General features: G+C 43.0%; 2 protein-coding genes across 3 annotated transcripts; one reads left to right on the top strand and one right to left on the bottom strand.

Annotated features, from left to right (window-relative positions):
• Nucleotides 1–1,639: 1,639 nt before the first annotated feature.
• Nucleotides 1,640–6,921, bottom strand: RPL9 (ribosomal protein L9). The gene is made up of 8 exons (XM_075708951.1): nucleotides 6,890–6,921; nucleotides 6,437–6,483; nucleotides 6,237–6,352; nucleotides 5,255–5,350; nucleotides 4,799–4,931; nucleotides 3,351–3,431; nucleotides 2,759–2,876; nucleotides 1,640–1,755 (listed from the first exon to the last, which is right to left on the bottom strand). Exons 2-7 carry the CDS (start codon nucleotides 6,480–6,482, stop codon nucleotides 2,770–2,772), a joined length of 579 nt encoding a protein of 192 aa, XP_075565066.1. The 5' UTR covers nucleotide 6,483; nucleotides 6,890–6,921; the 3' UTR covers nucleotides 1,640–1,755; nucleotides 2,759–2,769.
• A 200-nt stretch (nucleotides 6,922–7,121) lies between these two features.
• On the top strand, nucleotides 7,122–19,797 carry LIAS (lipoic acid synthetase). Of its 2 annotated transcripts, none has more exons than XM_075708876.1 (11): nucleotides 7,122–7,202; nucleotides 10,011–10,183; nucleotides 10,877–10,970; nucleotides 11,758–11,838; nucleotides 12,066–12,222; nucleotides 13,091–13,148; nucleotides 14,227–14,355; nucleotides 14,977–15,122; nucleotides 16,819–16,889; nucleotides 17,673–17,784; nucleotides 18,741–19,797. In XM_075708876.1, exons 1-11 carry the CDS (start codon nucleotides 7,122–7,124, stop codon nucleotides 18,791–18,793), a joined length of 1,155 nt encoding a protein of 384 aa, XP_075564991.1. In that variant the 3' UTR covers nucleotides 18,794–19,797. The 2 variants fall into 2 exon arrangements, with proteins under 2 accessions (XP_075564991.1, XP_075564990.1); XM_075708875.1 differs by having other exon boundaries at nucleotides 7,122–7,217.
• Nucleotides 19,798–25,428: the final 5,631 nt, after the last annotated feature.

Raw genomic sequence — 25,428 nt, 5'->3', positions numbered from 1 at the left:
CCAGTGGCTAGTACCATTTACACGACCCAGTGAAACCCCCAACCTGTTCCCATTAGGAGCTAGTTACCTCAGTCTTAGGGTCCCCAAAACAGATGCACTTTATCTGTTCCCTGGTGCTTCTGAAGAGATGAGGCATATGAACACATTGTCTTTTCTAACTGCATCTGAACACACAAGATAGCATCAAACTCAAGGTAAATGATAATGTACTATGATAAAGTAAATGATGGCATAAATGATAAAGCATTGCAGCCACTTACAGACTACTAGAAACTTTGTGGAAGTGCTACTTTGAGGATACGTGCGATCGACTGAACCCCAAACTCCCAATACTTGACCCAGCCTTGAGTCTCAGTTCATAAATCCATGAGACTCTTTCTCCATTATATTTCAAGTATTGGTCAACATCACAGAAGGTTAATTAATTCAAAAGGTTAAGTACTAGTAAAATGAGGGACTCTGACCCACTTTACACTATAAAATGTCCTACCAGCGCAGCAAACAGCACAGGTGTTTGTTAGAGGTGCATGCATCCCACCCGCACCCACTCACTAGTTACCACTCGCAGCAAGCAGGGAATCAAACTGAAGCAGGCTACAGGGAAACTCCCTTGAATTCTGCATGCATTGTGGGAGCACAGAGAATTTTGGAAGACTCCTTTAGCTGCACAATTCAAACCACACAAGAACCTGTCTTAAAAGCGTTCAGCAGGCCAGGTACAAAGTCTACATCTGCAGTTTAGCACCACTACTTTTCCAGGCTGACACACCGGTACCGCACACCCCTGTTGAACTTGGTAGAATCATGCAAGTAGGGGCTTTGGGCAATTTTCTGAATTTCTCAGGCATGCATAGATGCTTTCCTCAATGTTAAGCTTTAGCCACTTGTTACCAAGTACGTTTCTGCACTACCCCAGTATTTTCTGTGAATCTTTTTTCAAAATTGAATGTAACAAGTGACAATGTGGATTTTACCATGGCACAGAAATAGCACAAAACCCCAACTAGATGTTGCTAGGTGGCAAGATTAGTAACCAAGAAAAAAAACAGAGCTGTATCCCCAGAGGGCACAAACCAGTGTTGGTGAAACTCAGCAATAAGCTCCACCTGAACTCTGAGGTCAAGTCCTGTGTTTTCTTAATTGAGCAATATAGCTAAAGCATCATTATTTTCAGACTACTACTTCTCTCTCTGTATTTAATTTAAATGGTCTTATAAATCTGGTTCTACTGATTCCAGTTTTGTTTTTAACCTACTTCAGAATCTGTCATCAGAAGTTTGAATTCCCCTCCAGAAATTGTACACAGAAATCAGTTTTTGGAGTTTGAGGTTCTGAAATGATAAAGAACACTACTCTCCTTTCTGCAAGAACAGTGATTTTGCTATTTCTTAGTGCTACCATTTAAAACTTGCACTTCATGGCTTCACACGCTGGGCCCACACTCCACTGGCATGTTTCCAAACCATCACACTTCATTCAGTCCAAGTGTTCTCAGAGGCTGGTAAGCAACAAGTACACAGCGCTAACATGATCTCGCATCACCCTGTGACAATCTGCTTCTCCAACAGCCAAAGATCTTGAACGGGTTCATGCAATTACCATTTAGTTCTTTTTAAAAAGAAAAAAAGAGGCCAAGATATGAAATACATTTTATTTTATTAAATATCTCATGGTGTTCAGGTTTTGTATCAGATTCTTTAAGCTGGTACTTGCTGATGTGATGTCTCATGATGGTTTGTTTCAGGATCCAGACAACTGTAAATAAAAAGTTAAGAGCTTTTAGAAAGGTTTTACCACTGCAGATGTGAAATTGAAAGTGTATAGACATATGACAAGTTAATTTATCTGATAGTTTTGATGCAAGACAGACATTAATAGCTCAAAGAATTTGCTTAGTTTTACTCAGACAAGATTACTTAAAGATGCCTTCAAACACAACAGCTCATGACTGTTTAACAAGCAGGTAACAAGTTGTTCCGTCTTTCAAGGAACAGCTTGCAAGTGGCTGTTGATAAAAAAAAACTAGTTTATGAAACTCAGTTCATCTGCACCCTCTGTCTCAAGCTTCAGTTCAGAAGGCACACAACATTTATTTTACTTGCAAGTCAGGCTGTCTCACCCTGCACAAGTGTTCTGTACCACACATGGAACCATACATAGCTGAAGTGCATCAAATTCCTTTAGCAGTTTAAATTCTTCAATTATCCCCGAATCCTTGTACTTGACTTCAGTAACAAATGTACATACGCAACATAAATAGTTGTCCTTGTTAAACTGGCCTTTGTTTACAAGCACTAACACACAAACTACACAGAAGATCTTTCTATATAAATTATGTGCTGACCACTTTTTTTAGTGTCCAACCAGGAGGAACATCAGTTTAAGAAAAGTCTTGTCCATAAACAGCTCTAAACCAGTCTGTCACGCTAGGCCAGCTGGTTTTAAATTCTCAGCCACCATCGTAACTAGCATTCACAGCACAGAATACAGCCCTTAGATTAGCCCTACAGAGTTAGATCTTTCTCCGTACAGCAGCGTAATACCAAGTTGATGAGAGATGGAAAGTTGCTGTCAAGAGACCTAGCAAAACTGAAGTTGTATGATACTTCTTTTGATGCCTTTTACAAGCACAACTGCATCCCTGTTGGGAAGCTGCTCAAACCACAGCCTTGTTAAGTAGATAAGCCTTGTCAAGTCCCCCGATTGAGTAACCATCTCTGCAAGGAAGATGTACCATCTGCGTTAAGATGATACCAACCTAGTGGAGTTTCACTCATCTGCCTGCTGTACTGTTCCTTTCTCGGAGACGTAGATACCATCCAAGAATTTCCTGATATCCTTGTTCTTGACCGTAGTGGCTTGCTGGATCAAGGCAGCTGCAGACAAAGCAAGACCATTAGCGCAAAAAGGTCCAAGCCAACTCCTAGCCTTTGTTTACTCTCCAAGATTTCAACTAACAAACAAAACCGTCATCTGGAGAAAGGAATTAACAACTTGCAATCCTGTCAGTTCTAAGGAAAACCGAACGCATTTCACTGAGCCCGTCCTGGCAACTCAGGGCAGCGACAATTTATTACTGTGCACTCCTACAACAGAAAAGGTGAAAAGTTTGGTGCCAAAAAGGCCATCAATACTGACTCAAAAAAAAGGTTCTGTGGACTTGTAAAAACATCTCTAAGTTTAGAAAAAGGATAAGAAACTATGAAAAGCAATTATGGTGACTGGGGGGGAAATCTGAGCTGTCGTTTACCTCAGGGTTTGAGAAAAAAAGACAGTTTGCTAGGCTGACATCTTCAAATGAAAGCGGCCGTATCATTATATCATCTTCTCATGCATCTACTTTCACAAACCTGAATTGGAGACCAATTCAATGTCATTCCCTTCAAGGATCAGCTCATCTTTCTGGGCTTGAGAGACAGCGCATGAAACACCTACCGAAAGGAAAACACACAATCTACATTGCTGGTGAAGATGTTAAGCATGCTAAAGAAACAGTATTCATGTCCTGTCCCAATTTACAAATCTAGAAAGTAGTATTCTAGGCAATAATTAGCTTCTATGACTTTGTTAAAGGAGTTCCTCACATCCCTTCCAGGATTATCCTCCCTCACACAGTTTCAGAACTCAAAGATTAGTGCAAGTCATGCTCTGGATTGAAAGCAACTAAGTGATGTTCCTACTTAACAGTTACTACATTACAGCATTAATCACCAGCGCCACATACGAGCCAGAGATTTTCCAGCATGGCTTCGTCAGCTAGGTGGTGCCATTTTCCACATTCTTATGTTCATTAAGACAAACCCCAATCAAAGTCATTAAAAAAAAAAACCACACCTGTCCCCTGACATGTCAAGCACCATGTTTATACTAGCAACACTGTGAATACTCACAAGGACTAAACACTAGGACATTCAAGAGTGTAACAGGAAACTTTCATTTGCAAGGACAGTAACACAAGGAAGTTTTTATAGTTTCATCTATTTAGTTAATAGATGTTAGCTTTTAAGCCAGCACTTTAGTATCTTTGAAGTAAATGCAGACTTAAAAAAAAAACAAACGAATACAATAATCAAACCCACCCTTAATATCCCACAGTAAATCAAAGTCAAAGCCACCATAAGTAATTCCGCACTGTACCTACCAGTGCTTTTGGACAAGTCCAATGCTTTCATCTAAAGCCACCCCAAACCACTATCAGTCACACTAAATGTCCTTACCCATACCTTCACCAGAAATGGAACTATCAAAAGAAATGGATACAGAAAGTCTTCCCTACAGTCTTAAGGTAACTGTGTTTATGACACGCTTTGTCTCCTCCTTTTGGGAGTTTAATAAGCTCCATCAAATGCCTACTGTTAGACATTTTGCTAAAACTCCAATTATGCAAGACATAAAACCAACAAATTTTCAGGTTTAGCATACATGCTCCTAGGCAATCAGGAAATTCAAAATAAAACAACACTTCAATTAAGCACCTGCAGTTTACCAACTACAAATGCCATCAAGATCTCACGATGATGAAAGTAAACACTGGGCTCCTTGTAACTTGTTTTACAGTAACTAGCTCCAAACTAGTTATTAGCTACTGACTAGCTCTCATTCCTAAAGGTAAATTACAAAAGCATCATTAATAATAAATCTAAACAGCACCAAAGGTATCATAACATTACATAAATTCAGACAGGCAAATGCTGCTTCAACAATCATTCATCATCTCCTGTATCAACAGCAGTACCCGAAGAAAACAGTTCAGAAACCCTAGTTAGAAATAGTAAAGTACACCTCCAGATAAGCTCACCTGGCCTCATACGCACTCTGCGAATGTACTTCTCTCCCAAGAAGTTTCGGATTTCCACGAGCGAGCCATTATCCTGTATAACTACGTTGATTGGGAAGTGAGCGTACACTGACCTCATCTTGTAACGAAATCCCTAGGATAAAGGACATCATCACATATTGGAAGCAGAATGCATCCAAAAAGTAGAACAGATGCATAAAGCTTACTGGAGATCTAAACCCAAAATATATTGAAAGTAATTTCTTAACAAGGGCAAGCCACTGAGCCCAAGAGACATCCAGAGTTTATTGTTCATGCTTTCTTCCACCTGCAGAACTTGTCTGACAGCATGCGCAAGGAAAAAGAGAGACAGAAAGCTACATCTCAGATGCTTAGAAAAGCTCTCACTGAAGTAGAAAGCTGTCTATTGTTGTAACAAAAATGACACGAGCTATCCTATTTCAAAATAAAACTCACCAGCGTAACACCCTTTATCATGTTCTGGACATGGCTGCAAATGGTGCGAACTGTTGCCAGCTCCTTTCTGTTACCCCACCACTTGTCAACACGTAGCTGTGTTAAAAAAATAAACAGAATTAACAAAGCTTTCAGCTACACTTCAAAATTAGAAATAAAATGGTTTTGTGACAAACCAAGAGTAAGAAGTTCAGGTAAACTACTTAAAAGCCCTCCTACCAAAGCACAGAGGTTTTCTTTGAAAGACTATTAAAGGCCCACCTAGCTCAAGTCTTTTAAGTCTTAACCCCCAAATGCATGAGAAATCATTTTTTCTTCACATCTCATTAGTGACAAATCTTCAAAGAAGCTGCGAGAAATATTCTGACATCTTAAGTAGAAAGATGCTTTATCAAGTGCTAAACACTGAACAGGTTATTCCAAAATCAGTCTCCTAGGTATAATCTATCAACTTTTTAATGAAACTGTGTGGGGGTTCAGTGTTTTAACAGAACACTAGATGCTTACGAAAAAGCAGCTGAAATCAACCACTCCTCCCCTTTTTCTATCGTTTTTAAGACATTAGAAAAAATATTATGCATTGATTTAGAAAACATCTGCTCCCCTGACGTAACTTGCAAATTCTGGAAATTCAATGCAGAGATCTAGTTTTATCTACCTCAAACTAGCCAGTTTATAAAACACAGCATATAATGACCGATCCCCTTCCCAGTAACTATCTGCCTGTAACTACAAAAGAAAAGCGATCAACAAATTCACTCTGACGTATCACAGAACTTCAGGAATTGCACGTTCCTGAGCAGGTCCCAGGGTTCCATGAGACCAGCCTCTTTTAAAAAACACAGAAGTAAGGCAAAAATTCAGCAACTGATCTGCAGCTCAAAATTTTGGTTCAACTCTCCTACGCTATCAAGACGTTTTAAAGCCAACTGTAAAGCCACCCTCCCTCTCCGGGCAGAGCAACGACCTCCGCAGCACTCACCTTCTTGTGTTTCTTTCCCAGGAGGGAGAGCTCCACGTTGATGTGGTTAAAATCCCTTCGCAAGGTTCCTCTGGGGCCCTTTACGATGACCGTCCGGCCCTTCAGTGAAACGCTGACTGGAAATCAAAGGCAGACGCACGTTAACCGGCTGCGGGGTCAGCACCACGAAACGCCTTTCAGACGTTACAAGGCAGACGTACCTTGCTCGGGGATGTCAACGGTCTGGTTGCTGAGAATGGTCTTCATCCTGCAAAGGACAACCCAGAGGAGCTGCACACCCCGCAGGCGAGGCCCATTTCCCCGCTCCTCCCCCGCACATACGCCGGAACGCGCAACCACGGCGCCCCGACCCGACGCCCCGACCCCCCCAGGAGCCGCCGCGGCGCCGGGCTCCGCTCCCAGCACCGACACATCCCGCCCAGGCCCCGGAGGAGCGGCAAGGAGCGGCGGCCGCAGCGCTCGGCCCCAGAGCGCGGCCCAGCCCGGGCCCGGGCCCAGCCCCCCGCCCCGGGGATTCCCTCCCGCAGGGCCTGGGGCAGGGCGCGGCGGCGGGGCCCGGCGCCGTCCCGGGAGGCTGCCCGCGGCCGGGCGGGGCGCTCGGGGGGCTGCCCGCCGCGGATGGCCCCGGATTCCGCCGCCGGCCGCCGCCTCACCTCGCAGCGGGCAGAGCGGAAAGAGAGTGCGCTTGACGTCATCACGTACTTGTAGCCGCTGCCGGCCGCCGAACGTCATCACGCCGAGGTAGCCGTCCAAGAGGGAAGAGTAGCCGAGGCCCGATGAGCTGCGGGAGGCGGGCAGGCGAGGTGGCCGAGCGCTGAGGGGATCGATCGATCGATCGATCGGGCCGGCCGGGCGAGCCGGTGCGGCTGCTCGGCGGGCGCCGCCATGTCGCTGCTGCCGCGGGGCCGCTGCCGCGGCGCCGCCACCACGGCCGCCCGGCGGCTGCTGCTGGGGCCCCAGGGACGGGTGAGTCAGCGCCGTGTGCCGCGGGGGGTGCCGGCCGGCGGGCTGCCGAGCGCACGGGGGCCGGCGTTGCGGCCCGGCGAGGAAGGAGGCGTGGGGATGGTCCCCCGCTGAGGGGCTGGGGCGTAGCGTGGCGGCGGAAGACGGTGCCGTTGTCGAGCCCGGCGGGGTCGGGGGGCGGGCCTGCCCTGGCTCCCCGCGGGCAGAGCCCTGGGCGGGCCGGCTGGGCCCGGCGCCGCGGGGTGGGGCGGGCGGGAGCCGCCGGGCCGCGGGTGCCGTCCGCGCCGAGCCCCGCTGCCGGGAACCGGGGCCCCGCTGCCGGGAACCGGGGCCCCGCTGCCGGTCCGTCGGCAACCTCCGACAGTTACCGGCTCGGCGGCCTACGGCTGATCGTGCCGACGTCTTGTCTTTCAGCCTCGGGGTCTCGCATTAACCCAGGGGATGTTACTTGCATGCAAAACGGATGTAACTCTGATGTTAAGATATTTCGGAAGAGTTTGTGCTCTATGTTTCACATGACTTAGAATGAAAAAGAGAACTGGATGTTGAACTTCAAGGCCACGGGGAAAATACTTACACAGAGTGTACATTAACCACCAAAAAGACAAGTAGTTATTTAGAACCATAGAATCGTTTAGGTTGGAAAAAACCTTTAAGGTCATCCAGTCCAACCATTAACGTAACACTACCAAGTCCACCACTAAACCAATTAAGGGTAGAGTGATAATTAATTTCATGTTTCTTGGCTTGGTGGCTGGATTATTTTTTAATGAAAGTAAAACTAGAATAGAATCATTAAGGTTGGAAAGGACCTCTAAGATCATCAGTCCAACCATCAACCCGACACCACCATGCCCACTAAACCATGTCCCAAAGTGCCACATCTACCCTCTTTTTGAACACCTCCAGGGATGGTGACTCCACCACCTCTCTGGGCAGCCTGTTCCAATGCTTGACCACTCTTTCAGTAAAGAATTTTTTTCCTAATATCCAATCTAAACCTCCCCTGACACAACCTGAGGCCATTTTCTCTTGTCTTATCGCTTGTTACTTGGGAGAAGAGACCAACACCCACCTCACTACAACCTCCTTTCAGGTAGTTGTAGAGAGCAATAAGGTCTCCCCTCAGCCTCCTCTTCTCCAGGCTAAACAACCCCAGTTCCCTCAGCCACTCCTCATAGGACTTGTGCTCTAAACCCTTCACCAGCTTTGTTACCCTTTTCTGGACACGCTCCAGCACCTCAATGTCTTTCTTGTATTGAGGGGCCCAAAACTGGATGCAGTATTCGAGGTGCAGACTCACCATTGCCGAGTACAGGGGGACAATCACCTCCCTGCTCCTGCTGGCCACACTATTCCTGATACAAGCCAGGATGCTGTTGGCCTTCTTGGCCACTTGGGCACACTGTGGGCTCATGTTCAGCCGGCTGTTGACCAACACCCCCAGGTCCTTTTCGGCCAGGCAGCTTTCCAGCCACTCTTCCCCAAGCCTGTAGCGTTGCATGGGGTTGTTGTGACCCAAGTGCAGGACCCGGCACTTGGCCTTGTTAAACCTCATACAGTTGGCCTCGGCCCATCAATCCAGCCTGTCCAGGTCCCTCTGCAGGGCCATCCTACCCTCCAGCAGATCGATGCTCCCACCCAGTTTGGTGTCATCTGCAAACTTACTGAGGGTGCACTCAATCCCCTCATCCAGATCATTGATAAAGATATTAAACAAGGCTGGCCCCAAAACAGAGCCCTGGGGAACACTGCTTGTGACCGGTTGCCAACTGGACTTAACTCCATTCACCACAACTCTCTGGGCTCGGCCATCCAGCCCGTTTTTTACCCAGTGAAGAGTATGCCCGTCCAAGCCATGAGCTGCCAGCTTCCCAAGGAGAATATTATGGGAGACTGTGTCAAAAGCTTTGCTAAAGTCCAGGTAAATGACATCCACAGCCTTTCCATCATCTACCAGGTGGGTCACCAGGTCATAAAAGGAGATCAGGTTGGTCAAGCAGGACCTGCCTTTCATGAACCCATGCTGGCTGGTCCTGATCCCCTGGCTGACCTGCACATGCCTGTTGAGCGTTCTCAAGATGAACCACTCCATAATCTTTCCTGGCACCGAGGTCAGGCTGACAGGCCTGTAGTTCCCCGGGTCCTCCTTCCGGCCCTTCTTGTAGATGGGCGTCACGTTGGCAAGCCTCCAGTCATCAGGGACCTCCCCTGTTAACCAGGACTGCTGATAGATGATGGAAAGTGGCTTGGTGAGCTCCTCCACCAGCTCCCTCAGTGCTCTCGGTTGGATCCCATCCGGCCCCATAGACTTGTGAGTGTCCAGGTGGCATAGCAGGTCATTAACTGCTTCCTCCTGGACTATGAGGGCTCCATTCTGCTCCCTGTCCCTGTCTTCCAGCTCAGGGGGCTGAATACCCTGGGGATGACTGCTCTGGCTATTAAAGACAGAGGCAAAGAAGGCATTAAGTACTTCAGCCTTTTCCTCATCCTGGGTGGCAATGCTCCCCCCCGCATCCAATAAAGGATGGAGATTCTCCTTGGCTCTCTTTTTGTTGTTAGTGTATTTGTAGAAACATTTTTTATTATCTCTTACAACAGTGGCCAGATTGAGTTCTTGCTGGGCTTTTGCCTTTCTAATTCTCTGCATGACCTAATGAGATCCCTGTACTCTTCTTGAGTTGCCTGCCCCTTCTTCCAAAAGTGGTAATTTAGTATATAATGCTTCCAAATACCACTTCCAAAAGTGGCATTTAGTATATAATGCTAGCACATTTATCACTCAATAAATTACAGCGTTGCTTCTTTTAGGTATCTGGGAGCCATGTGTGTAACCAGTACAGAACATCAGGTTCTTTGCCAGAGGAAAAAAAAGAGTTTCTGCAAAATGGACCAGGCTTACAAGACTTTGTGTCTGGAGATTTGTCAGACAAGAGCACGTGGGCTGAGTATAAAGGCAATTTAAAGCGTCAGAAAGGAGAAAGGTAATTGTGATTTTAAACAACTGCAGTTGCTTCCATGTGCTATCTTGTGTGTTTAGTATTAACTACAAAATGTATACAATGTATTTTTATTAAATTCTGTCCTACTGGCTTGCCATTTTCATAATTTTTCAAGAAAGAACAAACTTAACTTCAAATGCATAACAAAACACGAAGACGTGGTGGTATTTTCTCACTTGAGTGCCTGTGCCATGGCCTGTATTAAATTACAAATATACATCAGTAGGTGAGTGTACCCTACTTTGGTGTTGAAAAAATATTACTGATAGAGTAAAACAAAAAATAGAGACTAAATTGAAATATGCGTAAACCCCCCCCCCCCCATAATTCCAGTTAAAAATCTGATCAGACTTTGTGATAGCTGTGTAACATACGCTGTCATTAATTGTTGCAGTCTTCAGTGCGGCACTATTAAATCCCACTGGTACAGTTAACAGTTTTAAACCTTCCAATGACAACAAACTCCTACTCTTGAATGTTGGGCTGATGATAAACGTGGAAGACAGAAGTCCATTATGACCATTAATGACGTTAATATTGGTTGCTGAGTTGCATCAGTTTTCAAGGAACCTTCCCTAGCTGGGATCTGTAACTAATTAAAGGGGATCTGTGAAATTAATGGAAGCTTACCAGTAAATAATTTATTAATCTTCATGTTTGCTTGATGTTATTCAGGCTGCGACTTCCTCCATGGCTGAAAACAAAGATTCCCATGGGAAAGAACTACAATAAACTAAAGAATACCTTGAGAAGTTTAAATCTTCATACGGTAAATCCAGTACCAACCAAGTTTTCCTGTAGAAATAGGGCATTTTTTACAGATACAAAATTATTTCTCTGAGGAGGACAGGTAGATATAATGTCTTGTGTGACCTTCAATGCTGAAACCAAGCCCAATGCTGATCCTTTTTGCCAGTAGTGAATTTTACCCATAAAGAATGAAGACAAATCCAGTAGAGTATTTCATGTTTTTCCTGCTGTGAGTTTAAATACTAGGGTTTACTACTTGCATCACCAAAGAGATCACAAGATGCTGTGTGTGACTGTTTTTAACGGAAACACGCAGAATTTCAGAGTTATATACATGATTTGCATGAAAAGAAATTCTAGGAATATATGTATTTCATTAAGTATGCCCTCCAGATGGTAAAAAGTGGTGGGTATGCATGGAGAGCTTTTTTCCTTTTTTTTTTTTCAGAGTAAGATCTTGCTTTGATGCATCACAGACTTTGTGAACATTTTACCAATTTTTAAATTTAAAATGTTAATGATAATCTGTGCTAATTAATAAGGGAGTTATGTGGTTGAGGAGTTTTTGGAGTTGTGAAGTACAGGAAAAGAATGGTAACGGATGCCAGGAAACAATCATCCTCTTCCTAGTTATTCCACTGACTATCTTATAGAACAACATGTAACTCTGTTAGTCTCCTCATTTATCGCAGGAGGAATTATGTTTTGTTTGTAGGCTACAATTTAAATTGATCGATAATATAATAATAATTTTCAATTAAAAAAATTGAAAAAAAGACAGATACATTGCTGTTTTTTAACTTTAGGTATGTGAAGAAGCACGTTGTCCCAACATTGGAGAATGCTGGGGAGGTGGTGAATATGCTACAGCTACAGCTACTATTATGGTAAGCCGTTAACCATTTCTTAAGTATTCTATTAATGTTTGAGCTGTTTGTAGTATATTGTTGGACCTCTACTGCAGTGGTGTGGGTTTATTACAAGAAATTTAGAGTAAATCACCCTCCTCGCTGTTTTGCATAGTGTTGGGATTTATCTGATCTAGCTTATGCAGCTGTTCCTCAGCTTTGTACATGTGTACAATGTAAAGGTAGGAATGTCTTTCTTATTTCAGCTGATGGGTGACACATGCACTAGAGGTTGCAGATTTTGTTCAGTAAAGACAGCCAAAAATCCACCTCCACTGGATCCCATGGAGCCTTACAACACAGCAAAGGCTATAGCTGAGTGGGGCTTGGATTATGTTGTATTGACGTCTGTGGACAGAGACGGTTAGTACGTTGTCTCTCATCTCTTCCAGCCTAAGCTCTCGTATGCGTTACATGGGGTAAATGCAGACCTCCATAAACATTTATCACTCAGCAGAATTGTTGAGGATTACTATTTTAAAGGAGTGGACAGTGCTGAAACTTTGGAAAGTTTCTACACATTCTTAGTATTTCTCTATGCCTGGTAAAAGATAACAGAAGTTACACTGTTACTAAACATCAAGAATATTACAATACGAAACATTTTATAACTTTTTTTTGCAAAATACATACATATACACCATGTTCTATTACTTGATTAGCAAAAAAAAAACCCCTCCAAACATTCATATACAATACCATTAGAGAACTTCCTTCCAAAAACTAAACCTGGAATATATTATACATAACATAACTGAAAGTTGCCTTTTTCTAAGGTTGTAGTAGCTCCTTTGTGACGATACCACATAGGTGGGGAAACCGTTGTAAAGACTGTTCAGTAGACTTTGGTGGGAAGTCGGGTAGCTTCAAAGTGGCTTACAATAAAAGAGCAATAATATATATATTTCGATTTTTGTAGAACTGTTTCTCAGACCAAAAAAGTAAATAGATAAAGCCATTCTGTACTCAGGCTGACAGTGAACTTAGAGGCAGATAGATTCGGAGTAAACATTTGAAGTCTGCCCTGGATGATCACAGTTAGACTTTGTGCAGAACAAAGCTTGGTAGAATTTCTGTTGTAAACCTTTGGCATAAGCGGTAAGATAAGACTGGGGTTTGACTGCTTTATTAGTTTGCATTTAAATTTGACTCTAGGTTTTCTGTGGCTTTGCTAATAAGTAAATACATTTCTTGAACTGAAAAGTTAACGGAATAATTGAAATATTTCTAGATATGCCTGACGGTGGAGCAGAACACTTTGCAAAGACAGTCTCTCATCTGAAAGAAAGGTATATCATTAATGTATTACTGTTACTATTAAAACTGTAGAATGTGGTACTGCATATAGGTCAAAACTACCTTTAGCTGGATTATTCCAGGGGCGGTGCAAATACAAAAGTCTGCCTTTAGCCTATCTATGTCCCTTTTTTTTTCCTGTTTTTTGATCTTTCTCATATAACAGCCTGTTATTTTGAATTTGGATGCATTTCCAATTTAGCCCAGGGTTATTTCAAGCTAAGCACTGGATTAGTTCCTTGACCATGCAGCTGGTTTACGAGGAAATGAGTACATACTTTTGAGGTATGTTCATTCTTGAAGCTTGGGACTCAAACACTGGATTTAGATAACAGTGTCACCACATGACAAAAGAAGTTGGGTTTCTCTTCCAGCAGTGATCAGATTGCTTTGTGTTTTCCCACAATGGCTGTTTCTAAGTCTGTGATTGTACCTTCCTACTTTTCCTAGCTACGCCTTCTTCACTCTCTGCATCAGTGCCCTGTACGCCATTTGATAGCATACTTGTTTACCTGCAGATTTAATTTGTATAACCTCATTTAAGTCTTTATCCAGTGTACCTTGGGACTCAAAAGGTTCCTGCAGTTTTCCCCACCTGCCTTTCTGAGCTGGCTCCCAGGCACCAAGATTAGATTCTGGGGCAATAATGCAGAGTCTTCTTATCCCAGTAGGCAGGATTATAGCTCCTCTCTGTTCTGGAGCCATGGTATTAAACTTGTATTAAGTTAACCTGCAACAGAGACACGTGAAAAATCACGTATAAACAGCGAATGTGATTAAGAGCCTGTTGGATTCACTTTTAGATTTATCATTTGGCTTTTGTTCTATTTCAGCCCACAACAGTAAAACCGGGAATTAAACACGTTTTGTTTGAATTGTAATAGAAGTATTTGCAGGAATCTGTTGTTTTTGAAGTGTATCCCGAATTTGCTTTGCTTTATTTATCAGAGCGTGATTTATTTATCAGAGCATGATTTATTTAACGTTTGCTTTTTTTTGCTATGTGGAGTTTTTTAAGCAACAGTGACACAAATCCCACAGACGTGTTCATTTGCAGTCTCTCCTTTTCAGGAATTCAAAAATTCTGGTAGAATGCCTGACTCCCGACTTCCGCGGGGACCTTAAGGCCGTGGAGAAGGTAGCGTTGTCTGGGCTGGACGTCTACGCCCACAACGTGGAAACGGTGCCACAACTACAGAGGTAAGCAATAGCAGCATGTAGAAAATAGGTATAAACAGGCGAGGGCCGTGGCAGAAGGGCTTTGTGCGGAATTCTTCAGCTCCGCGCCGAAGCCCCGGGGCCGGGCGGGGCGCAGGCCGAAATGGCGCGGGGCGCGCGGCCGGCCGGACCCGCTCCCAGCCTGCCTTGCGCGCGGCGCCGCCGCCGCCGTGCCCGCCGCCCGCCGGCAGAGGGCGCCCGCGCCGCGCCCCGGCCCCGCCGCTGGGCCGCCTCCCCGGCCCGGCCCGGCCCGGCCCGCCCGCCTGGGCCCGGCCCGGCCCGGCCCGCCCGCCTCCGCGCCGCCACCCCCGCCGCCGGGCCGCGGCTGGGCGGGGGGCCCCGGGGGCAAGGGTGGCCGCAGCCGGCGCCGCGGGGCCGAGGAGCCCGGCTTTGCTACTCACACCAGCACGAAACCGGGGCGCGTCCCGTCGCTTGCGGTGCTTCGGGGCGTTGTCCGCCGGTGTCAAACTGAACTGCGAAGGCCGCTTAAGCGGGCGCTTTCGCCCTGTAGAAGCTAGCAGAACGCACCTTTCTTGGCGTCTCTGAGTAATGTGCACCCTTTCACGCGTGTTTTTTTCCCCTTGTGCTTGAAAATACGAAAAGGAAGGTGCGTGATCCCCGAGCCAACTTTGAGCAATCCCTACGTGTGCTGAAGCACGCTAAAGAGGTCCAGCCTGGCGTCGTTTCTAAAACCTCCATTATGTTGGGGCTAGGCGAGACAGATGAACAAGTATATTCGACAATGAAATGTAAGTTGGTATCAAAATATGTGCCAAAATTCACAGGTGCGAATTTTACGGTGCTGGAAAACAGTTGGAAGCATCTTTGCCTCTACGTGCAAATCGGTTTGCTGGTGCAGGAAATGTTTGCTAAGCTTTGTGGGGGGAAAAAAAAAGTTTGGTTAAAAAAGATGGACCTTCTGAAATATTTTGCCTTCATATGGCTTTCAGATGCAATTTGACAGGTAGAGCCAGCTCCCATTGATTTCCATGGAAGTTATAACTGTCTTTGTGTGACTATATTAATATTCTTATCTTTGCAATACTTAAATAATGGGCTTGCAACATAGTTGCCTTATTGTGCATTCCTTTTTAGAAATAGCAGACGTTATTGTTCACAATAATTTATTTCGGCTTACTCAGATGTAAAAAAAGTTACTATCCTCGGAGTTGCAGCATATTCATGTTTTCATATAAATGTATCTTTAGGAGAAGATTTCACAGTGGTAAGTGAATGCAATGCGCTTGGAAGAAGAAATTCATAAATCCTATGGCATTTCTCCCATATCCGGAAAGAACATCTACCTGCTACTTTCTTTTGTGTACAACAACCCATATTTAGAATGCAGCGATATAGTTTAGTTTTTCTGCAGCTGTCCCACAATCTGGACCATAAAATTGTAGTTCCTGATTTTCCCGTTCCTCCTGCCGAGCATTTCCTAGCCACAAGAGTATGAAAGTTCATATTTGGTGCTATTTGTTTTCAGGCCGCTTTCATGGATGTATTTGGGGACAAACTGTTACCCTCCACATTCATTCAGTTACTCTAATTTTGTTCTCCTTCCTTCCTGTGGGTAGGAGTTAAAGAACATATAAATGTGCTGGTGTTGAACCACTTCCTTTACAGAACCGTATCAGTCTAAACAGAGGGTCCAGGCTAACAGTGAGTGTAATGTAATCAAAACACAGTCTTTTGTTTCTATTTGACTTGAAGGCAACCAGCCCAAGTAGCCAGAAAAATATATGGAGATAAGCTGATTCCTCAGCCATCCCTTTGTTTGGAATACCCCACTAGCTGCAGTGAACATAATTCTTCAGGCTAGCTAACTATCAGGTGTCCAGATTTCCCTCTATAAGTAGACTACCTGAACTCATTTGCTGTATATTGATTCTAGCGTATACTCAAATTTTAGCAGACAGAGTTTATGAGATTCTGCAGGTATCAGAACTAACATACATCCTTAAGCATGTAAAACTGGCAAAAGATGCTGGCAATTTCCCCTGGATTTATAGCTCTTTAGAACTGTCTGCATCTTTTCAGCATGGAGGTGCTTGAAACAGTGGAGAGGTGCCAAGCATATGTGCGTACATCCATTTTTTGTCCAATGAAGGCTCTGACCTAAAGACACAATGAAAAGCCGTAAGAGAAAAAAGACAAGAGCATGTCATCCCTGCAGCGAGACACGTGACTGCAGTGAGTGCAGCGCAGTGGGTATTCTCTCTAGCTTTAAACTAGCTAGCTCAGGTCTTGCAGCAGCGTGGGGCTCAGAATGAGGTGTGTGGCTCCTGCTCATGGAGGTTGCGAGTTCCCTTTGCTGGAGAGCAGAATGTAACCCCTGCGGGGTGCTGCAGTCACCTTTGTTCAGACTTGGAAGGAGGCTGTTTTCTAATTGCTGGCAATCCCTTGTGATCCTTCTGCCGCTAACAGGGAATTTTGTTTTTACAGTATTGCGGGAAGCAGATGTAGATTGTTTGACCCTAGGACAGTACATGCAACCAACAAAACGTCACCTCAAGGTAAAAATGCCTTTAATTTACAGGCAGTGTTCTGGTCTGTACCTTGCACTGTCAAGTTTCCTCTTTCTAAATTGAGGCTTGATAATGCAGCCTTCCCTTAACTGCGGATGTTGGGGAAAATGTCCTTCCTTGTTTAACCTGATCTTCATCTGTTACAGACCCTTTGCTAAAAATGACCTCAGCTATCTAATCCCTTCCACCTTCTGCAGGCTTCCCATTGCTACTTGCTGCTGTTAGCTGGGGAGACAGCTGGAGCTGGGGCATGATTCAGGAAAACAAGAGTTCCAGTGTACATCTCAAACATAATGGCTCAAGCCAGCTCCCCTTCACTGTCTCATAGGCTCTCCCTTCATGGTGCCACTTCAGCTGGGGAAGTCACCATTTTCTCGTTCTGTAACCTGTCCAGAGCTTGAGTCTCTGTTCTGTTACTGTGTTTCACTGAAATAACTGTTAGTGAAGAGATTTGTAGGACTATTGTATTTTTTTTTACTAACTTGGACAAAAAAAAAAAGCCTTGCTTGAAAGGACCATTGAAAAACAGTGAAGAAAATGATAAAGCAACAACTAGAAATCAAATTCTAAACTTTTCAGCTAAATATGAAAAGCAAATAAAATGCATTCTTTGGGTAGAAAAGAGAAAATGCAGTTTGTGACTTGGCTGCTGAAAGTTTTGGAGTGCAAAATTTTGAACTTGCAGTGTAACTGTGTTTCATGTCACTACATGCTAGCTATAGCCATTTCCTTTGTATTAATAACAGATCAAAATCAATTCTTTTCACTCAGGTTGAGGAGTATGTAACTCCTGAAAAATTTAAGTACTGGGAAAAAGTAGGAAATGATCTTGGATTCCATTACACTGCTAGCGGGCCTTTAGTGCGCTCCTCCTATAAAGCAGGTAAATTACTGAAAAGCATTAGATTCTTTAGCGCATTACATTTTATTATATAAAGTTAAAACGGTGAAGTAATATGCAACAAAGCTCACCTTAGCTCAAGGACACCTCGTATAGTCATCCTTTTTTTTTTTTTTACATTATTTACGCTCACTATCTTCTATAGATCATCTGAATGCATCAGTATGACAGTAATTGGTATTTGTACAATTGCCGTGCTGCTTAAGATAATTTTTTGCCAGACCTAGTTTGTACTATGCTTCATGCGTGAGGCAGGATAAGGGGTACTCAGTTTGCAAGCTTTCCTTTACATTCTGCCTCTTGGACACTTCAGGGTTTAACAGGGCCCATTGTTGTTTGTGACATAATTTTGTTGCTTTAGGCAGAATTTATACATGGTGCCCTAGAAATAGACACATTTATGGCAGTGCTTTTTATGACAATGCACTGGGTATTAAGTAGCAGCTGATATTAACGGAACTGTTGTATGGGTCCAACATCCCGCTTCTTCTTAAGGAGGGAGCAGAGAAGACTCATCTGGGGCACCTTGCATCTCAGACTGTTTTAATGCCAGCTCAAATGAGATTTATAGCAGGTTGCAATACAAGTTGCTGATACTTTATGAAATAGGAATTAATTTTTAATTAAATCAATTCACCTTTGCCTGTTGGAAAGCACAAAGCAGCAGAGCTATTTCATAAAATTGGGCATGAGGAAAATCAGGATTTTGGGGGTGGAGGGGTTGTTTGTTGGGTTATGGGGTTTGTTAGGGTTTTTTTCTTTGTTACATCCCTGCTGTATGTATTGAAAGTGCTGTGGTACAGAATTGAATTACTATGGAATACAATGGTAAGAACAATTGTATTGTAGAATAGAATTAAATGAGAGTGTGTATTGTTTTGCCTTATTTCACCGAAATACCACGAATCATTTTGGTGCTTTTTTTGCCTTTTAATTAGGTGAATTCTTCTTGAAGAACTTGGTTGAAAAAAGAAAGACAAAAGCCATCTGAAACTGAGAGTGAACCTATTTAAAGCAGCCAGTTTTAAGGATCCTTTTCTTCAGCGCATAATTATACTCAGTTCCAGCAATGCCGAAGACCAGATGGTAGATGTATGAATAAACTTACTATCTGTCCAGAACACTCTCCTCTCACCAAACCACTTCGCACTATTTTACCTAATTCCTTCTGGCAAGGCTACAACTACATAGTACTTTTAGCGTTCAGCAAAAAGTCGGAAAATAGAACTGATTTTGAAAGAGTGATAGAACTGAGGTGGAAGAAATGTAAGCTGAAAAAAAAAAAGACAGATTTAAGTAAACAGGTTTGATACTACCATCAATATTGCTGCAGTTAGGTATTTCTGAAGATGCTAATAACAGGTAATTTGAAAGGCATTGATATTTTGGTGTATCTTACCATTATGTAACACAAGTTTGCAGGGACTCTGGGAAACAGAGGAGTTCTAAAGACTGCGTACATGACGAAGGACCATATTAGGGCTATCTTGAAGCACACCAGAGAAAGTGTCGGTAATGCTCCTTCAAGAGATGGTATCTCTTACCTGCATCTTAAGAAAATGAGCTGTACCATTCTGAGAGCGAATACTTTTCAGGTGCTTGCATGTCTCAGAGTGTGAGCCTTGGGAAACACAAGGTATCAAGCTGAAGAAAACAAGAGCTCTTTCTGGCAAGAGAATTAGCCTTGTAATTTACCGTGTAATTTAAACCATATGGAGGATCAGAGTTGCCATAACAGCATAAATAGAGCCACCCCTAGTTTGGGTATATGACTCTAACAAACCCCACCGAGTTGCACGGGTGCTTCTTCGGTATTGGGTATGCAGAGCTGCTGCTATTCTGTACCGTGCTTCTCCTCCACGGGTACGGTCTCATCATTAAAGGAAAGTTAAAAACCCAGTCTAAGGGTGTGGTGGTTGTGTTTGATTGGTCTGGTTACCTGCCCCCTTGAAACGTGGTCTGGCTCTTAAATCTGAGTGAATGTATCATAGATGAAATGTGAAATCCATTACATGGCATACTAAACTCAAGCAGAAATAAAAACATGGCTTATGGTATATTGGCAGCTGTAAATTCTTCTCTTTACAGTCATGGTAGTTCAAAGTGCATCTCTCCCTAATAATTCTCAGTTGTCTGCTATGGACAATTGCTAACAGTTTTTGAACTGGCTTAAGCTGTATCTTTATGAAGTTACCTGGGAAACATGCCAGGAATTTATGTGGTCCCAAACTCTCATCGTGCAGGTAATCCTATGGTTGGCTGTAGTGCTTGTCTAAAAGACTGTAGTCTGTATGGAGTGGACCCTCCACCTACCCCATACTCAACAAGATCTTAGAAGTAAGGCAGCTAATTAGCAATATACAGGAGAAACTTGGTATTGTCACGAACAACGAAAATCAGATTATACCACTGAGGCCAGTGATGCACAATTGACACTTCACAAAATGAAGTATAGCAATACTAAAGCATTATGAAGACAAATAGCCTTAAGCTAGAAGGAATGTACTAATTAAACAGTATAATGGCAGTGTAAATTAGGGGAAGAGCAGCCTGAGCCATAAAGAACAGAGTGGAAGAACACAGAAACAGAAGTCTTAATATCTGTACTTTGTAAAGGCAAGGCTTTTTTTTTTTAAATTAAAAAATATTAAATTTTAAAGTAAGGATAAATTTTAAAATTTTAATTTGTAAAAAAAAAAGTCTGACCACTAGTCTTGGAAAGACCAGGTACACTTTGAGCCTAAAAATGCCCTGCTTCAGCTGAAGTACACCGAATACCAGAGCAGTGGAATATTATCAACTATGGCAAGGAAATTCAATACTCCCTCTGCAGCAGCAGGCAGGGAGGGGTGCGACATTAACTCCAGGATACCCACACATGTTAACAGCTGCCAGCCTTTATTAGAGATCCTACTACAAATAATGGTTTTTGACTCTCCTACAGAGCACATTTAATAGAATATTACTGTAGCTTTTGCCAAGTCACTGCTCTTTCAGCGTATCAACACCAGAAATACGGAAAAAAGAATTCTGAGCCATACAAGCTATTACCAAACTGGGGCAAGAGGACATTGCACAGTAATTATCCATGACACCTTTACAGTGAGAGAAATAATGCTTCTGGAGAGAGTTGGGGTTGTTCAGCCTGGAGAAGAGAAGGCTGCAGGGAGACCTTATAGCAGCCTTCCAGTAGCTGAAGAGGGCCTACAGGAAAGCTGGAGAGGGACTTTACAAGGGCATGTAGTGATCAGACAAGGGGTAATGGCTTTAAACTGAAAGAGGGTAGATTTAGATTAGATATAAGGAAGAAATTCTTCACTATGAGGGTGGTGAGGCACTGGAACAGGTTGCCCAGTGAAGCTGTGGATGCCCCATCCCTGGAAGTGTTCAAGGCCAGGCTGGATGGGTCTTTGAGCAACCTGTTCTAGTGGAAGGTGTCCCTGCCCATGGCAGGAGGGTTGGAACTAGATGATTTTTAAGGTCCCTTCCAACCCAAACCATTCGACAATGATGCTGAAACACAGTCCAATGGTATTTCATGTTAGAATTATTTTATGAATTGCTGCTGGGTGGTTTGGAAGATGATCTCACACTTTTACACAGCTGTCTGCTAGCTGGTACCAAGTTTCAGAAGCTATATAAGCTATTTTCTAACTGCATCTTTTGCTGTGGTTTCTGAGGAAAGCAGGCACATTTTGACTTCATAGATTTTTGTTTGTTTGTTTTCAACTGTCTTTGAGGATCTCTCACAATTTGTACTATAAAAGTGTCAAGTCTTAAAGTTTTTTTTCCTAGTTAAGAAATACTGCTTTTACAACTACCTTCCTTCCTTATTGCCCATTTAGTTGTTTCACAACTATGTTAAAGCACCAAACTCTCACAGAACTCCTGGTTATAAATTCAGCACAGGTTTCACGACTATCTCAGTTTTGTTTCCGATTAAGTTTTATGTTTAGTGACATTTTCTTTTTGTACGTCAATCACTTCATTCTGTCAGTTTGTTTCACAAAGCAGCCATAAAATATCTTAAGAAATATTAATCTTCCTTGCAATCAGGAAAACATCAGACTGAGTTTTCGGAATATGATTTCAAGTTGACACAGACACTTTAAAAGAATGGTCTTTTTTAGCATCATTACATCAGTCTACCACACTGTGTGAAGCATAATTAAATATTGTGCAGCTGACTAGAGAACTGCTGCATCTTCCAGTGACTTCAAGTCTTCAGGTTAAATCAACAAAGCCAGAGTGTTTATTTAAGAATAGTTTTAAATTTTTTTCCTCCTTGATCAATAATTAATATTGGTGTCCCCTTCATTTAAAAATAAAATGTGGAGTATTTATGCTTCTTTACTACAATAGGTGGCAACTTATTGCAGATGTTCAACTTGCAATAAAAATTCTGTTTGGAATAGAAAAAGCAAGTAATGAAAATTGACTCCCATATTCCTAAAGCAATCACAGATAATCCATTATGCTTTCCTGCATGGCTTTACAATTAATTTCAAGCTTTAGCTGTTGAGCAAGATTATAGCACTACTGTAAATTCCAGATCAACAGAAGAACCTCAAGTGACAGACAGAAGTATAAACTTGTTGGCCAGTACAAAATCTCACCGCTAACTGCTCCTATACTAACTAGTTGTTGTCAAAAATGAGCTTGTCCTATTCACTTGCAATATTCTTGCCTATCATATGCCTGGAACCAGGCTGGTTTTAGCCGCACAAAGGGTTGAACACACATGCACAAAAGAAAAATTGTACATCTTGCCTGGCATTTACAATTTGTCTATGCATGTCTTGGGTAAGACTTAATTTATGCAGCCTATATCATACTATTCATAGGCTTGTATTTAAGCTGGATTTGCTTCACCTGTTGTATTCGCATTTTTGCAGTGAAAAGCAGTGTTACTGTGGGATTTCATTTTATTAAGAACCCCATAAAAAGAATTTCAGAGCACAGGAGTCCATTACTCATATTACACAATTCTCATCAAGAATTACATGCTGTAAGATCCCATAGACAAAGACTCGATAGCATTAAAACGCATCTCTTAAATGCGCCACTCAAGCCTTGAAAGCAGGAATGCAAGTCATCTCCGATTCTTATTTCCCTGGCAACTGTACTCTGAAGGGGACAGCTTATAATTCAGAGTGCTGCAAAAGCTTCTGAAGCTTGCTCTTTCGGCCCGTGGTAAGGTTCTCTTGTATATATATGCAAGCTAAGTATTTCAGTATCCTCAAGGCATGCACCAACAGCTGTTCAGACTCGATTCATCCCATAATGCCAGTGTCCCATTAAAAGAAAGCAGCCGCCAAGAAACCGAGTAAGCTGACTCTCCAAGAAAGCAAGGGAAATGCCAGTACCAGTTTTACCCCTTGTTGCTTTCAGAAAGGATCTGCCTTTCCCTCTTTCCTAAGAAAGGGGAGTTAGAGTGATCCCACTATAATGAACTTCCCCATTCTTTATCTTCTTTACAATTAAGCCATGAGTCACTATCCAGGCTTTGACTAAGTCTGTAGGAGAAACAGAATAGGGGTATAGCACCTAGTTCCTCTGTCTGTTTGGGACGGCATGTGAAAAGCCACTGGGAGCCTGGGGAACATCAATCAGCCTTACCGCTCTTGCACATTCCTAACAGGAGCAATGCTGAAGCAAGCATTAAACACAGGAGTTTAATGGTTCATCTGTCTACTTCAAACCAATGAGGACAGGTCCCATAGAGAGGCACCACGATTACAGCTGTGTGCAAGTTTCTGAAAAGCATCCTGATTTTCTGAAGCCTCTGCTCACCCTCCCTGTTAAGCTGAGGCCTGAAGCAGTGCTGTGCTACCCTGAACATAGGTCAGGACAAGAGACCCTTCGAGCACAAACTTGTCAGTAGTCTCTTCTGAATCTCCAAGGAGAAGTGACCAGTTTGCCCTCAGGTGCTACGGGGGCAGAGGTAGTCAAGAAGATACCTACCTGCAAAGACAGGGTGATCTACCAGTAGGACCACAATGCTTACAAATACCACAACTTTATCACAGGGTTGTCCCTGCTCTGCGGGTGTTGTATGAGAGGAGCACTAGTGAATCGGGAAGAGGAGACGGCATGATGAAAGATGACAGTTTAAGTGCCCATAATTCCTACTCACTTTGAGTGGCTGCTGATGCGCTCCTCACAGAAGAATCTTATGATAGGACAAAAAGCCCGAGGCATATTTGCCCAAAATGCTGAGCGAGCACTGCATAAGAAGTCCCTGTGTGGAAGCCATTAACATGCAGAATCTGAAAGCATCTGGTTCAAAGATACAGCTATTTCAGTCAAATAACGTCGTCTTGCATTGTTTACTCAAGTTGTTATACAACTTCCTTAAATCTTCAAATAGCTGTCCTAGAGCTTAAATTGTATCTACATTTCTGTGGGTAAATAGTTTTGATAACACTCGTTGCCAAGATGACACTGATCTTATGCTCTGTTTAACTATTGATATAGCATACTTGAAGGCACACCCGTTGAATAAATTCAGAAGGTATTATGTGACTCGTTACAGGACGATTCTCTAACATCCCAACACTACTATTATTCAACTAAGATGTCTATGCGTTCTAGTCTGAAACCTGTTCATTGTCATCCTTCTCTACCCTCCCCTCCATTTCACAACCCCATGCAACAAGCCAAACGCAAGCTCTGTCATCTCAAGGGTTTTAATAGCACTGGCCAATTGAGAATAATAAAAACAAGTAGAAATAACGTAAAGGCAAAAATATCAAGATAACATAGGAAGTATTCATTCCTGCTAATTAAATGAGGTAGCAAGCTGACTAACTTATGGGGCTGAATTTTTATTTTTAATCATTTCTTAACAGCAGAGAGTAATTTTTGCAGATTCATTAAGAAAGCTGCTTTCAGTTGAAGTATGTAAGCAGAAAGGAAGGAAAAAAATAACTATCAGGTAGCTTTGAAGCCAACACTTGCTTTCTACTTGGACTGACACCAGATTAAAGTAATTCTGCTTAAATTCAATGTTCAAACAAGCAGAATGTTCCTCTGCTGAAGATGGGTTGTATTGCTGTAACTTCAGAAAAACTTGCCCCAGGAATCTGATTAGATCAATAATTTATGTGGCTGCACATGGAATGTAGGCAAGACAACCAAAGAATCAAAACTAAAGATCTGCCAGTGGATCAGTTTATAGCTGCTAGTTCACTGTTATTAATTATATGACAGATGCCTGCAGAATTATCCGGCCTCCCAACAGAGGCAGTTTAGACTGCATCAGTGCCAACTGATCCCAACCAGGATCAGGGTACTATTGTTGCAGTCAGCTCTATTTTAGGGCTCAACCCAAATCCTACCAAATTCACTTAGAACTTATCTTTTGACTTCAATGCCAGTTAGAGCAAGCATTTAACTGGGCAAAGAACTACCCGAAAACAAAATGAAACAAAATGGGTGAGACCAAAGTTCCTGATTGCTGTCCATAACTGGACTAAGCCAAAAAGATACTCTATTTCTTTTGCTTTCATATCACTTGAAACAATTAAAGTGCAGTTTAGGAACATTTCTGGAAGCAGAAGTCTGCAGTTTGAAGGTAACTTTTCCACTTAAAAGATGATTCATTATTAAAAACAGGTCTATACC

The sequence above is a fragment of the Pelecanus crispus genome, chromosome 4, assembly GCF_030463565.1.
Source record: "Pelecanus crispus isolate bPelCri1 chromosome 4, bPelCri1.pri, whole genome shotgun sequence".
NCBI lineage: Eukaryota > Metazoa > Chordata > Aves > Pelecaniformes > Pelecanidae > Pelecanus > Pelecanus crispus.
Note: the sequence above shows the minus strand (reverse complement) of the source record. Positions and strands in the feature narration are given on the sequence as shown.